General features: G+C 53.3%; 1 protein-coding gene across 1 annotated transcript in view; it reads right to left on the bottom strand.

Moving 5' to 3' along the window:
* dnah2 (dynein, axonemal, heavy chain 2) overlaps positions 1-15,840 on the bottom strand; it is a 154,363-nt gene that overhangs the window by 33,726 nt on the left and 104,797 nt on the right. The window contains exons 57-62 of the mRNA XM_078427651.1: positions 14,275-14,485; positions 12,412-12,528; positions 6,654-6,795; positions 6,001-6,170; positions 5,096-5,212; positions 2,776-2,940 (exon numbers count right to left, since the gene is read on the bottom strand). Of these exons, the coding sequence (XP_078283777.1) occupies positions 2,776-2,940; positions 5,096-5,212; positions 6,001-6,170; positions 6,654-6,795; positions 12,412-12,528; positions 14,275-14,485 (922 nt within the window). The remainder of the gene's footprint in view (positions 1-2,775; positions 2,941-5,095; positions 5,213-6,000; positions 6,171-6,653; positions 6,796-12,411; positions 12,529-14,274; positions 14,486-15,840) is intronic.

The following is a 15,840-nucleotide window of genomic DNA, read 5'->3' as shown; positions in this document are numbered from 1 at the left end:
ATATTGAGTATAGATGTTGTGAGGTCATGTTGCAGTTGTGTAGGACATTGTAGAGGCCACATTTAGAGTATTGTGCTCAGTTTTGGTTACCCTGTGACCAAAGGTGTTGTCAAGCTGGAAAGGGCGCAGAGAAGATTTATGAGAATGCTGCCAGGACTCAAGGGCCTGAACATTAGGGAGAGGTTAAGCAGGCTAGGACTTTATACCTAAGAGTGCAGGAAGATGAGGGTTGATCTTATTTAGGTGTACAAGATCATGAGGGGAATAGATTAGGTAAATGCACTGAGTCTCTTGTCCAGTCGGGGAATCGAGTACAGGAGGACATGGGTTTAAGGGCAGGGGAAATATTTAATGAACCAAAGGGTGGTGGGTGTAGGGAACGAGCTGCTGGAGGAGGTAGTTGAGACAGGTTCTATCCCAATGTTTAAGAGACATTTGGATGGGTGCATGGATATGATAGGTTTAGAGGGATATGGTGCCAACACAGGCAGGTGGGACTAGTGTAGATGGGGCATGTTGGTCGGTGTGGGCAGGTGGGACTAGTGTAGATGGGGCATGTTGGTCGATGTGGGCAGGTGGGACTAGTGTAGGTGGGGCATGTTGGTCAGTGTGGGCAGGTGGGACTAGTGTAGATGGGGCATGTTGGCCGGTGTGGGCAGGTGGGACTAGTGTAGGAGGGGCATGTTGGTCGGTGTGGGCCGGTGGGACTAGTGTAGGTGGGGCATGTTGGTCGGTGTGGGCAGGTGGGACTAGTGTAGATGGGGCATGTTGGTCGGTGTGGGCAGGTGGGACTAGTGTAGATGGGGCATGTTGGTCGGTGTGGGCAGGTGTGACTAGTGTAGATGGGGCATGTTGGTCGGTGTGGGCAGGTGGGACTAGTGTAGATGGGGCATGTTGGTCGATGTGGGCAGGTGGGACTAGTGTAGGTGGGGCATGTTGGTCAGTGTGGGCAGGTGGGACTAGTGTAGATGGGGCATGTTGGCCGGTGTGGGCAGGTGGGACTAGTGTAGGAGGGGCATGTTGGTCGGTGTGGGCCGGTGGGACTAGTGTAGGTGGGGCATGTTGGTCGGTGTGGGCAGGTGGGACTAGTGTAGATGGGGCATGTTGGTCGATGTGGGCAGGTGGGACTAGTGTAGGTGGGGCATGTTGGTCAGTGTGGGCAGGTGGGACTAGTGTAGATGGGGCATGTTGGCCGGTGTGGGCAGGTGGGACTAGTGTAGGAGGGGCATGTTGGTCGGTGTGGGCCGGTGGGACTAGTGTAGGTGGGGCATGTTGGTCGGTGTGGGCAGGTGGGACTAGTGTAGATGGGGCATGTTGGTCGGTGTGGGCAGGTGGGACTAGTGTAGATGGGGCATGTTGGTCGGTGTGGGCAGGTGGGACTAGTGTAGATGGGGCATGTTGGTCGGTGTGGGCAGGTGTGACTAGTGTAGATGGGGCATGTTGGTCGGTGTGGGCAGGTGGGACTAGTGTAGATGGGGCATGTTGGTCGGTGTGGGCAGGTGTGACTAGTGTAGATGGGGCATGTTGGTCGGTGTGGGCAGGTGGGACTAGTGTAGATGGGGCATGTTGGTCGGTGTGGGCAGGTGGGACTAGTGTAGGTGGGGCATGTTGGTCGGTGTGGGCAGGTGGGACTAGTGTAGATGGGGCATGTTGGTCGGTGTGGGCAGGTGGGACTAGTGTAGATGGGGCATGTTGGTCGGTGTGGGCAGGTGGGACTAGTGTAGATGGGGCATGTTGGTCGGTGTGGGCAGGTTGGACTAGTGTAGATGGGGCATGTTAGCCGGTGTGGGCAGGTGGGACTAGTGTAGATGGGGCATGTTGGTCGCTGTGGGCGGGTGGGACTAGTGTAGATGGGGCATGTTGGTCGGTGTGGGCAGGTGGGACTAGTGTAGATGGGGCATGTTGGTCGGTGTGGGCAGATGGGACTAGTGTAGATGGGGCATGTTGGTCAGTGTGGGCAGGTGGGACTAGTGTAGATGGGGCATGTTGGTCGGTGTGGGCAGGTGGGACTAGTGTAGATGGGGCATGTTGGTCGGTGTGGGCAGGTGGGACTAGTGTAGATGGGGCATGTTGGTCGGTGTGGGCAGGTGGGACTAGTGTAGATGGGGCATGTTGGTCGGTGTGGGCAGGTGGGACTAGTGTAGATGGGGCATGTTGGTCGGTGTGGGCAGGTGGGACTAGTGTAGATGGGGCATGTTGGTCGGTGTGGGCAGGTGGGACTAGTGTAGATGGGGCATGTTAGGCCGAAGGGTCTGTTTCCACACTGTGTGACTCCATATGATGGCCTTTTTCCATATGCTATATATATATTTTTAGGCTTTGGAAGAGTAGAATGATTACAGATCTCAACTCATCCTGGGCCTTCAGCATCAAGTGTGGGAAGAGGAAAGGTTTTGATTTCTGTTTAAGGTGAGAGGGAAAAGATTTCATATGAACCTGAGGGGCAACGTTTTCCACAGAGAGTGTGATGGTTATTTCCTTTGCAATACCTGTATTGTTTTAGTGTGTGACTATGTTATGTTGTGCGTGTGTATCCTTATGATTTGTGTGTTCAGTGTACTATGTTTGTCTGAAGAAGGGTCTCGACCTGAAACGTCACCCATTCCTTCACTCCAGAGATGCTGAATTACTCCAGCATTTTGTGTCTATCTTCTGTTTAAACCAGCATCCTACACATACTATGTTTCTATATTGTGTTGTGCTGCTGCAAGTAAGAATGTCATTGTTCTATCTGGAACACATGACAGTAAAACACTCTTCACTCTTGGTCCTCACCTTGACGGTTTCTTCCCAGCGTGCTTTCTCTGCCGCGAGACCGGACAGCAGCTTGGCAGCACGGTCCAGCTTGATTTCCATCTCCTCTGACCTTTTGCGCAGTTCCTCCTTCTGAGTCAGTTTCTCGTCGTATTGTCTCTTCAACATCTCCAGCTTCTCGGCAACCTGAGAAAGGGGGAAACCTCACAGGCACTGTGGCGCAGCAGTAGAGTTGCTGCCTTACAGCGCTTACAGCGCCATAGAGCCGGGTCCCATCCCGACTACGGGCTCCGTCTGTACGGAGTTTGTACGTTCTCCCCGTGGGTTTTCTCCGAGGTCTTTGGTTTCCTCCCACACTCCAAAGACGTGCAGGTATGTAGGTTCATTGGCTTGGTGTCCCTAGTGTGTGTGTGTGTGGGATAGTGTTAGTGTGCGGGGATCGCTGGTCGGTGCGGACTCAGTGGGACGAAGGGCCTGTTTCCGCGCTGTATCTCTAAACGAAACTAAACTCAGATGCACAAGAAGCCTCCGTTGCTTTGGGCTGCCTGTAACTGATGGGGTTAATAAAACAACTGCATCACATTACGAAAACTAAAACAGCGTGCAATTCTAACTTAGCCTGAACTTGTAATTAGTCACAGTGAGCAATTGTGATCAGAGCACAATGCCCGAAAGAGAGGTGGGAGCAGATTCAATAGAGCTTTCAAAGGAAAATTGGATGAAGATTAGAAAGGGAAAACTTGCAGGGATTTGGGGGGAGAGAGCAGGGGGAAGTGGGACTGAAGGGCGATCGGTTTCAGAGGGGCCAGCATAGGTGCTGTGGGGTGAATGGCCATTGAGTTTCTACGATTCCATTTGTGAAGTGGTTAAGCGGTAACAGAAACACATCGTTCAATGCCCAGTGGATAAAGAGTGAGGCAGGGAACTGGCTCAATGTGACTACGGTTGCCAACTGTCCCGTATTAGCCGGGACATCCTGTATTTTGGGCTAAATTGGTTTGTCCCGTACGGGACCGCCCTTGTCCGGTATTAGTAGGGTTGCCAACTTCCTCACTCCCAAAGGAGGGACAAAGGGTGAGCGCCCCACGTGACCTCACCCAGCCAGCGGCCACATGCTCCCGCTCCACCAATGGCGGCTGCCCGGGCCGGGAGGCGGGTTGCGTAGCATGTGGCCGCTGGCTGGGCGAGGTCACGTGGGGTGGGGGCGGCGACATCACCTTGTCCCGTATTTGGGAGTGAGGAAGTTGGCAACCCTCAATATTACTGTCCGACTTTGGACATGGAGGCAACATTCCGAAGCACGAAAATAAAGTGATTTGCTGACCAGTTCTTTGAGAATGCCATAGCAGAGAGGTTTCTTACACTGGAAAGGGTGTGGAGAGGATTTATGAGGATGTTTTGGGTGATCAGGACTCAAGGGCCTGAGCTATAGGGAGAGGTTGGGCAGGCTAGGAGTTTGTTCCTTGGAGCACATGAGGATGAGGGGTGATCTTATCGTGGTGTACAAGATCATGAGGGGTATTAATAGGGTAGACGCACCGTCTAGAACGGGAGGACATAGGTTTGAGATGATGGGGGGGGGAAGATTTTAGGAACCTGAGGAGTAACTTTGTTTACTCAAGTGGTGGTGGGTGTATGGAACGAGTTGCCAGAGGAGGTAGTTGAGCCAGGTACTATTGCAACATTTTAAAAACATATGGACAGGTACATATGTGGGAACTGCCACAGAAGGTAGTTGAGGCCAGTTCATTGGCTATATTTAAGAGGGAGTTAGATGTGGCCCTTGTGGCTAAAGGGATCAGGGGGTATGGAGACAAGGTAGGAACGGGATACTGAGTTGGATGATCAGCCATGATCATATTGAATGGCGGTGCGTACAGGCTCGAAGGGCCGAATGGCCTACTCCTGCACCTATTTTCTATGTTTCTATGTTTCTATGAAAGAAAACTGCAGATACTGGTTTAAATCGAAGGTAGACACAAAATCCTGGTGTAACTCAGCGGGTCAGGCAGCGTCTCTCGAGAGAAGGAATGGGTGACGTTTCGGGTCATTCCTTCTCTCCAGAGATGCTGCCTGAGCCGCTGAGTTCCTCCAGCATTTTGTGCCTACCTTGGACAGGAACATGGATAGGATGCTGGAAGGATATGGACCAGGTGGAATGTGTGTGGATGGGGCGTGTTGGTTGGCGTGGGCAAGTTGGGCTGAAGGGCCTGTTTCCGCACTGTGTGACTCCATGACCCTGAGCAGGTGCGGCCGTTCGGGGTGAGGACGGTGAGCGGGAGTTTGCGCTGGGTTGTGGCCGGCCGGCGTGGCGTGGCGGACCGCGGTGACACACACGCACCTCCTTCAGCTTTGCCTGTGCCTCCGCGAGAGACGCCTGCTTCTCCGCCAGTTGTGCCAAGGCAGCGCTCAGCCGCAGCCTCTTGGGTTCGACCACGCGGTACAGTCTGCCGTACAGCTGCCGGGGGGAGAGGCACAGAGATGGACCACGTTACACACAGGACCACCACAGCGGGCACGGTGGCGCAGCGGTAGAGCTGCTGCCTTACAGCGAATTCAGCGCCGGACACCCGGGTTCCATCCTGACCACAGGTGCTGTCTGTACGGAGTTTGTACGTTCTCCCCGTGACCAGTGTGGGTTTTCTCCGAGATCTTCGGTTTCCTCCCACACTCCAAAGACGTACAGGTTTGTAGGTTAATTGGCTTGGTAAAAGTAAAAATTGTCCCAGTATGTGTAGGATAGTGTTAGTGTGCAGAGATTGCTGGACAGCACGGACCAGGTGGGCTGAAGGGTCTGTTTCCGCGCTGTATCTCTGAAACTAAAAAACTAAAGTCTACTCTGCCATTCAATCATGGCTGATCTATCTCTCCCTCCTAACCCCATTCTCCTGCCTTCTCCCCATAACCCCCGACACCCGTACTAATCAAGAATCTACCAATCTCTGCCTTAAAAATATCCACAGCCTTCTGTGGCAAAAAATTCCACAGATTCATCACCCACTGACTAAAGAAATTTCTCGTCTCCTTCCGAAAAGACCGTCCTTTAATTCTGAGCTGTGACCTCTGGTCCTAGACTCTCCCACTAGTGGAGAGGGCCGTCAGTGAGGGATGGGCAGTGTGGGGCGTGCAGTACCTACCTCCATGGTCAGCACCCACATGCACAGGGACTCTCCCACTAGTGGAGGCGAGAGTGAGTGGAGAGGGCCGTCAGTGAGGGACGGGCAGTGTGGGGTGTGCAGTACCTACCTCCATGGCCAGCACCCACATGCACAGGGACTTGGCGGCCACAGACACACGGCCCACAATTTCCGGCTGGAAGTCCGGCTGTGCGCAGTACGTTCCAATCTTCTTCAACACCTTGTCTGAAATATTGTCTTTATCAAAGTTAATGAGCTGTTTAATGAAGGTCGCCTCACCTGCAAAACAGGAGTTCCCAGGTCAAGGATCAAAAACACTTGCACCCCCTGCGACCCTGAAAGGTTACCAGTCCCAATGATCTTGCGCCAACAGAGCCCTGGCACCCAATGGGCGTTAGGCACCATGTTGGCATCCCATGGCCGTCAGTCACCGTGACAACCAATGGCCACCAATTGCCATGGTGATGCCCAATGGCCATCTGTTGCCATGTTGACAACCGATGGTCAGTCCCCATGGTGACACCCAATGGACATCGGTCAGCGTGGTGATACCCATTGGCCAGCGGTCAATGTGATAGCCAATGGCCATTGAGGATCGGCGCAGCGATGACCTGTTTGGTCTCCGGCCTGTCCCGGACTGACCACTAATCTTTCCACTTGCCTTCATTTGCCGACTGGCACCGTAACCAAGCCTGGCAAAATTGACTGATCAATAACGTACCATGGGCATTGCCCCAGTCACCAGCGGCACTGGCCTCTTACCCAACTCCTTCTTGGCCTCAGCCCAGGTGGGTTCCGAGCCACGAAGGATCATCACTGCCTGCATCACCGTCTCGACCAGGATCGGCGGGCGGCCATACGATTTGATCTCAGTCATGTCCTTCTTATTCAAGGACTCCAGAGCCTGGAACAGGAAGAGACAGGGACGCTCAGGTGAGGGTGGAACCCGATCGGAAAGGAAGGCAGAGAACTGGGTCAAACGAGGGAGGTGGGGTGGGCAGGGGGGAACGGTTAGGGCAAGGGACCTCACGGGAGGAGGGAGTGGGTGATGGCCACCTGGAGTGGGTGGGGAATAGGGGAGGGAGAGAAGGGTAAGTGTCGGGCAATCAGGATGGATAGAGGGACTGAGAGGGAGCAGGTTACGTGAAATTAGAGATTGAATGTTCAAGCCATTGAGTTATAGATGACTCAGTCGGAATACGAGGTGCTGTCCCTCCAGCCTGCGTTTGGTCTCACCCTGGCTGTGGAGGAGGCCAGAGATAGAGGAGGAGAATTCGTAGAGCAGGAGGGCAGGAGAAATCACAGAGGGGGAGCGGCGAGAGAGTTTTCGTAGAGCAGCAGGCCAGACATAGACGTCAATGTGGGAAGAGGAGGCCTCATCGGGAGCAGTGGTTGAGCTGGGAGGTGTAGATGGGTCTCTGCCGCATGTGGAAGGTCTGTTCAGGCCCCTGGATGGTGGTGAGGGAGGAGATGCAGGAACAGGTCTTGCACCTCGTAGGGGTGCCGGGGAACGTGCTTGGGAAGAGGCGGGAGCATGAAGGTTGACGATGGTGGTGCAAGGAGGGCGATGATTCACGGGATGGGCAGATGGAGGCGACGGCTGAACCAGGGCTTTATGGCCAGCTGTAGTTGGGAATACAGTTTTAACCTGGTGACAGTGGGCTGTTTGCAGGCATTATGTACTGAACCGGAGATTGTACGTATGTATGGCAATAATCTTACTGATCTGGATGAAAAAAAGCAACTCCCTGTACCTTAGTACACATGATAATACAGGAACCATTGACCATTGAGGTCATGAGTGATAGTAGAATTAGGCCAATCATCCCATCAAGTCTACTCCGTCATTCAATCATGGCTGATCTATCTCTCCCTCCTAACTCCATTCTCCTGCCTTCTCCCCATAACCTCTGACACCAGTACTAATCAATAATCTATCTATCTCTGCTTTAAAAATATCCACTGACGGCCTCCACAGCCTTCTGTGGCAAAGAATTCCACAGATTCACCACCCACTGACTAAAGAAAATTCTCCTCATCTCCATCCTAAAAGAACGTCCTTTAATTCAGAGGCTGTGCTCTCTGGTCCTAGACTCTCCCACTAGTGGAAACATCCTCTCCACATCCACTCTATCTAAGCCTTTCACTATTCTGTGTTTCAATGAGGTCCCCCCCCCTCATCCTTCTAAACCCCAGCGAGTACAGGCCCAGTGCTGACAAACGCTCATCAAAAGTTAACCTACTCATTTCTGGGAATGAGGATGGCTGGGAAGGAATTACTCGGATGTTGCCAGGACTACAGGGTGTGAGCTATAGGCAGAGGTTGATTAGGCTGGGTCTCTATTCCTTGGAGCGCAGGAGGATAAGGGGTGATCTTATAGAGGTCTATAAGATCATGAAGGAATAGATTGAGTGGATGCACAGAGTCTCTTGCCCAGAGTAGGTGAATCGAGGACCAGAGGACATAGGTTTATGGTGAAGGGGAAAAGATTGAATTGGAATGGGAGGGGTAACTTTTTCACACAGAGGGTGGTGGGTGTATGGAACAGGCTGTCAGAGGAGGTAGTTGAGGCTGGGACTATCCCAACATTTAAGAGGCAGTTAGACAGGGACATGGATAGGACAGATTTGGAGGGATATGGACCAAATGCTGGCAGGTGGGACTAGTATAGCTGGGACATGTTGGCTGGTGTGGGCAAGTTGGGCTGAAGGGCCTGTTTCCACGCTGTATCACTCTATGACTCTGTGAATGAGTGAAGCAGGGGGTTACAGAGAGAGAGGTGCTTGCGGAAAGCAGGGAGGGTGGGGAGGGGGAGATGTGACTGTGTCATAAGAAGAATGCTCTCCAGAGAGAAGAATGCTTTTCTACCCCACGGCTTGGTGTGAGCTGGGACTTGTTGCGTAAGGGGCGGCGAGGTAGATTTAACAACATCTTTCAAAAGGAAATTACATAGATACTGAGAAAATAATTACCAGGCTGTGGGGACAGCGTAGGGAGGTGGAACTGATTGGAAGCCCTCAAAGGAGCCAGCACATGCTCAATGCACCTTGCTCTCTCACACTCGCTCATAGTTCATTCCAGTTTCATACTAGAAGTCCTCCCTTCCTTGCCACTGGTTCTGTGCAGGGTTTTGCGTACACTAAATGAAGGCAGGCCCTGGTCAACATCTCGACTATCGAGCGGCGATGTGCCAGAGGCCGTGACTACGGCAGGCAGACAGGTTACCCAGATTACCCAGCCCTGGAGACGCCAACATGCCCCACTACCTTCCATTTCCCGCCATCCGTACGAATCGGCTGACCTGATGGTGTTGAACGTCAACATCGTTCCATCTTGGCAGATGCAGTCCCTGGTCACACACACTGCCGCTGATCCTGCCCTGCAACAGCTTGAGAGCGTCATCCGCCGTGGCTGGCCTGACCGACGGTCTTCCCTGCCGGCTGGTGCCGTGCCCTACTTCCTGGTTCGGGATGAACTGGTGCTGCACGCGGGCGTGGTGGTGAAGGGTCACAAGGTCGTGGTGCCGGCCGCGCTGCGAGATCACTACTTTCAGACTGCCCACAACGGACACCCCGGGGTGGAGGCCACTTTATCCCAGGCCCAAGCACAATTTTACTGGCCTGGCATGGTTCAGGACATCCGGGACAGGGTCTCCGCCTGCGCTGCCTGCAACCGCCTGCTACCTCATCAGCAGCGCCAGCCTCTCCTGCAGCAGCCGGCTCCCGAGTTGCCGTGGATGGCTGTTGCCGCCGACATTTTCGAGTGGCGTGGCAAACACTACCTGGTCCTGGTGGACTCCTACTCCAGCTGGTTCGAGGTGCACCTGCTGCCGTCCCTCACGTCTGCTGCCGTCATCGGGAAGCTTCGCCGCCACTTCTCTACCTTTGGTTCCCCGGTATCTCTCCAGTCCGACAACGGCAGCCAGTTTACCAGCGCGGAGTTTGCCGCTTTCGCCACCCTGTGGAACTTTCGCCACATCACCAGCAGCCCCGAGTACCCGCAAAGCAATGGACTTGCAGAGCGCGCTGTCCGCAGCGCGAAGGAACTGATGGAACGTTGTCGGCTTGCCAGTTCTGACTTGTACCTTGCCCTCCTCAACCTCCGCAACATCTCCCGGGACCCCGCGCTCGGTTCCCCTGCCCAGCGCCTCATGTCCCGCACCACTAGACCCCCCATCCCCGTCTCCCAGCAATCCCTGAAACCAACGGCTCGCAGCCCTGCCGCTGTCAAGGAGCGCATCATCGAAAAGCAAGTCATTCAGAAGCGCTCCTTTGACAAATCGTCCCGTCCCCTTCCCCCTCTGTTCGCTGGCCAGGTTGTCCGGATGGAGTCCGCCTCGGGTCACCACCGGCTGGCCGTGGTCGTCGGCAATGCTGACTCTCCACGGTCGTACCTGGTTAATTACGAGGGCACCGTGTACCGTCGTACCCGCCAGCACCTGATGCTGGTCAACGAGCCTGCACCGCCACCCGCGGTCCCGTATTCACCTCCCGTCCAGTCTCCGGTGCCTGATGTGCCTCCTGCTCCCGTCCATCCTCGCATGCCCCAACCTTCGCCGTCTCGGCTGTCTGTGCCCGGCTCGCCCCAGCCCACTTCCCCTCCTTCGCCTGCGCGTTTGCGGGTATCGCCGCCCCGTTCTCCTCCTTCCCCTGGTTCCCCTGCCTCGGTACCCGCACCCGTCCCTGCTCTTCCTTCGACCGAAGGGGATGGGGGGTTGCGCACCCGCTCTGGGCGACTGGTCAAGCCGCCTGTCCGGTACGGTGGGTACGAGTAGTCTGTGTTGTGCTGCATTCTATCTGCTCCCTGCTTATAGTTTAAGTCTAGCGTATGAGCCGTGGTCGCTCTTGTTTCCAAGAGGATGTAGATCAGTGCATGTTCCTTTAACATAGTGACCTCACCACTACTAACCACTCCCCATGGTCTCTTGTATAATTGTAGCTTCCCCACCTCCAGCTCGCTCTCTAGTTCCAGTGATGACCACGGACAGCTAGGGCATAATGTGTGTAGTGCAATTAATAAACCTATTCAGTAAAAGACTCTGCGTACGAGGGACATCCTTTTACAGCGCCCAACCCAGGCGATGACTTGCGTGCTGGCCGCAAAAGCAGATCTACAATCACTCATTACAATCGCCCCACTCTTAAATCCCCACTCCAACAGCAACATTTCTCACTGTAACTGTGACCTTGTTAAACTCCTGTCAGGCCTGTACACTGTAAATGGCTCAATTGGAATCATGTATTGTCTTTCTGCTGTCTAGGTAGCACGCAACAAAAGCTTTTCACTATACCTCAGAACACGTGACAATAAACCAAACTGAAACTGAGCTGAGCGGGTGATGGAGCTCAGAACCCATAGGCCGAGAGGTGGGAGGGCCGGTAAACATAGAAAATAGGTGCAGGAGGAGGCCATTTGGCCCTTTAAGCCAGCACTGTCATTCATTGTGATCATGGCTGATCTATAATCAGTAACCCGTGCCTGCCTTCTCCCCATACCCCTTGATTCCGCTGGCCTCTAGAGCTCTATCTAACTCTCTTTTAAATTCATCCAGTGAATTGGCCTCCACTGCCTTCTGTGGCAGAGAATTAATTCCACAAATTCACAACTCTCCGGGTGAGAAAGTTTCTTCTCACCTCGGTTTTAAATGGCCTCCCCTTTATTCTTAGAATAAGAATATTCCGGTAGGAGGGTGGAGCGGGGTGATGCCTCCAGCGCCTTTAAGGTGGGCAGCAGAAGATTGCCCGCGGGACACAAAGATGGCAGGAGAAGAGAGAGGCGACGGTGCTCGGGCCGAGCGGTCGTGGGCGACAGAAGGGATGTAACGCTGAGGCTCTAAGAGGCACTGGTCAGGCCGCACTTGGAGTATTGTGAGCAATTATGGGCACCATATCTGAGGAAGGATGTGCTGGCTCTGGGGAGGGTCCAGAGGAGGTTTACAGGAATGATCCCAGGAATGAGTGGGTTAACATATGAAGAGCGTTTGTCGGCACTGGGCCTGTACTCGCTGGAGTTTAGAATGAGGGGGACCTCATTGAAACGTACAGAACAGTGAGCGGCCTGGATAGAGTGGATGTGGAGAGGATGTTTCCACTAGTGGGAGAGTCTAGGACCAGAGGGCACAGCCTCAGAATTAAAGGATGTTCTTTTAGGAAGGAGATGAGGAGAAATTTCTTTAGTCAGAGGGTGGTAAATCTGTGGGATTCATTGCCACAGACGGCTGTGGAGGCCATCAGGGGATATATTTAACGCAGAGATAAAAATTTTGATTAGTGCGGGTGTCAGAGGTTATGGGGAGAAGGCAGGAGAATGGGGTCAGGAGGGAGAGATAGATCAGCCATGATTGAATGGCGGAGTAGACTGGATGGGCCGAATGGCCTAATTCTACGCCTATTCCTTATGAATCAGGAGCCGCTCCCGTAGAACGAACAGGTGGGAACCCGGACTTTGAAGGATGAGATGGTGCCAGGTCCACGCGTGACCCACGGATGTGGCCGGTGCCCATGTGCCCGCGTGCCCTACCCTCATGGCGTCCTGCAGTGCTGGCATGGCTTCGTCCAGCTCCTTCTGGGCTCCCTCCGCCATTATTTTACATTTAATCTCTTCAGCTGCGATCTTCTCACTGTGGGAGGTTACGGTCTGCAAGGACAGAAACATCCAGTGAGGTTGGCTCAACGACGGGTTACAACGAAGATAGAATAGACACAAAGTACTGGGGTAACCCAGCGGGTCAGGCAGCATCTTAGCTTAGTATAGTTTAGCGATACAGCGCAGAAATAGGCCCTTCGGCCCATCGAGTCCGCGCCGACCAGCGTTCCCCGCACATTAGACGATAGACAGTAGGTACAGGAAGAGGCCATTCAGCCCTTCGAGCTAGCACCGCCATTCAATGTGATCATGGCTGATCATTCTCAATCAGTACCCCGTTCCTGCCTTCTCCCCATACCCCCTGACTCCGCTATCCTTGAGAGCTCTATCTAGCTCTCTCTTGAATGCATTCAGAGAATTGGCCTCCACTGCCTTCTGAGGCAGAGAATTCCACAGATTCACAACTCTTTGACTGAAAAAGTTTTTCCTCATCTCAGTTCTAAATGGCCTACCCCTTATTTTTAAACGGTGGCCCCTTGTTCTGGACTCCCCCAACATTGGGAACATGTTTCCTGCCTCTAACGTGTCCAACCCCTTAATAATCTTATACGTTTCGATTAACACTATCCTACACCCACTAGGGATCATTTACACATACACCCAGCCAATTGACTTACATACCTGTACGTCTTTGGCGTGTGGGAGGAAACCGAAGCACCCAGAGAAAACTGGGCGCTCGGTTGCAAAATACCAAACACCGCCAGTAAGGTCCAAACGTCAGCCTGGGACACAGTCATAGTCATAGTCCCTTTGTTCAGTCTTGCTTCCAGTCAGATCGTGGCTGATCAGTACCTCACCTCCACTCACCCGTCTTCACTCCAAATCCCACTGTGCCCATCTCTAACTCAAACCATGTATAGGAAAAAAACTGCAGATGCTGGTTTAAATCAAAGGTAGACACAAAATGCTGGAGTACCTCAGCGGGTCAGGCAGCATCTCTGGAGAGAAGGAATGGGTGACGTTTCAGGTCGAGACCCTTCTTGAGACTAAACCGCTACTTGACCCGCTGAGTTACTCCAGCATTGTGTGTCTCCCTTCGATTTTAACCAGCATCTGCAGTTTTTTTCCTTCACATCCTCTTGAAGTCATTCACTCTTGTCCGTTTGTGCTGCATCTTCAGGATAAACTAATCACCAACATAATTTCTTCATTAGTACAGATGTCAGGGGTTATGGGGAGATGGCAGGAGAATGGGGTGAGGAGGGAGAGATAGATCAGCCATTATTGAATGGCTGCGTAGACTTTATGGACCAAATGGCCTAATTCTACTCCTATCACTTATGACCTTTTATCTTTCACCAGAGTGTTTAGCTCCAGCTGAACATCTCCCTTCCCGCCTCCCCCAGCGTGGCGTGACCCCGCCGCTGTGACGGGGGGGGGGGGGGGGGCGATGGGCGATGGGGATGGGTGATGGGGATGGGATGGGCGATGGGGATGGGCGATGGGGAATGGGGATGGGCGATTGGGATGGGATGGGGATGGGTGATGGGGAATGGGGGTGGAATAGGCGATGGGGATGGGTGATGGGGAGGGGCGATGGGGGATGGGAGTGGGGGATGGGAGTGGGGGTGGGGGATTGGAGTGGGGGATGGGGAGGGGCGATGGGAATGGACGATGGGAGTGGGGGAGGGGCGATGGGTGATGGGGGGATGGGGGTGGGGGATGGGAGTGGGGGATGGGGAGGGGTGATGGGTGATGGGGATGGGCGATAGGAGATGGGCGATAGGGGATGCCCACCTTCTGCTGCTCATCCGCCTCACGCTTCTGCTGCACGATGATGACCAGGTAATCCTCGCACTGCTTCTGGAACTCGGCCACCTTCACCTTGGCTTCCTCCAGCTCCACGGACATGACCTCCACCTTGACACGCGTTTCGTCAATCTTGGACAACCCGTTGCGCAGCTTGTTGGCCTGGGCGCTGATCTCGATCCGCTTCTCCTCCAGCAGCCTGTGGAACATGACACAATGCAGCGCACGCCAGAACATAGAGGCTCGATTGTAAACATGCATTGTCTTTCCACTGACTGGTTAGCACGCAACTGTCCCTGAATCTGGAGGTGTGCGTTTTCACACTTCTATACTTTTTGCTTGATAGGAGAGGGGAGGAGAGGGAGTGGGCAGGGTGAGACTGGTCCTTGATTATGCTGCTGGCCTTGCCAGGGCAGCGTGAGGTGTAGATGGAGTCAAGAGAAGGAGCAAATTGGAGGAGCAGCACCTCATATTTCACTTGAAGGTGTAACAAAATGCTGGAGTAACTCAGCGGGACAGGCAGCATCTCAGGAGAGAAGGAATGGGTGACGTTTCGGGTCAAGACCCTTCTTCAGTCTGAAGAAGGGTCTTGACCCGAAACGTCACCCATTCCTTCTCTCCTGAGATGCTGCCTGACCCGCTGAGTTACTCCAGCATTTTGTGTCTACCTTCGAGTGAAGAGCAAATATCATTCATGTCCAAGACCAACACAGTGTTCTGCCATAACTTGCACCGTTAAGAATCTCCTTCTGCTTTAAGGATTAATGTGATTTGGCAGTTGCTGAATGCAGATTGGAAGCAGCTTAGTTTTAACAGCACCACGACCATTATCACTCAATGTCCAAGCAGCGGGGAATCGGCCATTCATGCCGGAGAATCACTTTGCATTTCTCCTCTCATTCTCGAGACAAATGCGATCCAATACAGAGCTGTGAAAGGCCCGGGCCACCTAATTGTGGAAGATTTAATGTTCACTCATTAAACAGACCAAAATCAGTCTTTAATGTTCAGCTCGAGATTTTCTTCACAACGGCAGCTCACTTCAGGAGCCTAACAGCTCTTTGTGCAAAGTGTTTTTTTATGTTCTCCCAGTTTCATACTGAGTGTACGACTGAACAATATCTCCTGCCCTCTCGTGTTTCGTCAATGGTCTTTATTTTATTTGGTGGGGGGTGAGGTGGCAGTGGGGGGGGGGGTGGTGATTGAGACACAACGTTCCTGCATCTCAATTGGCAGGTCCGCTGTGCTAGGGAATTACACCCTCTCCACTGCCCGTGACACAAAGTGTGGTAACTATGGTGCTGCTCTTGCAATGCAGAGGTTGTAAGATCACATCGCATTTCAGGTTGGAAGTTCACCACCGATCCCTCCTCCTCTCTGGGACTTTATCCTGGATTGTTTGTGCAGGAAGGAACTGCAGATGCTGGTTTAAACCAAAGACATACACAAAAAGCTGGAGTAACTCAGTGGGACAGGCAGCATCTCTGGGAGAAGGAATGGGTAACGTTTTGGACCCTGAAGTTGGAGTTACTCCAGCATTTTGTGTCTATCCTG

The sequence above is a fragment of the Rhinoraja longicauda genome, chromosome 34 (genome assembly GCF_053455715.1).
Source record: "Rhinoraja longicauda isolate Sanriku21f chromosome 34, sRhiLon1.1, whole genome shotgun sequence".
Classification (NCBI taxonomy): domain Eukaryota; kingdom Metazoa; phylum Chordata; class Chondrichthyes; order Rajiformes; family Arhynchobatidae; genus Rhinoraja; species Rhinoraja longicauda.
The sequence above is the reverse complement of the archived record's forward strand: the minus strand, read 5'-3'. Positions and strand labels throughout refer to the sequence as shown.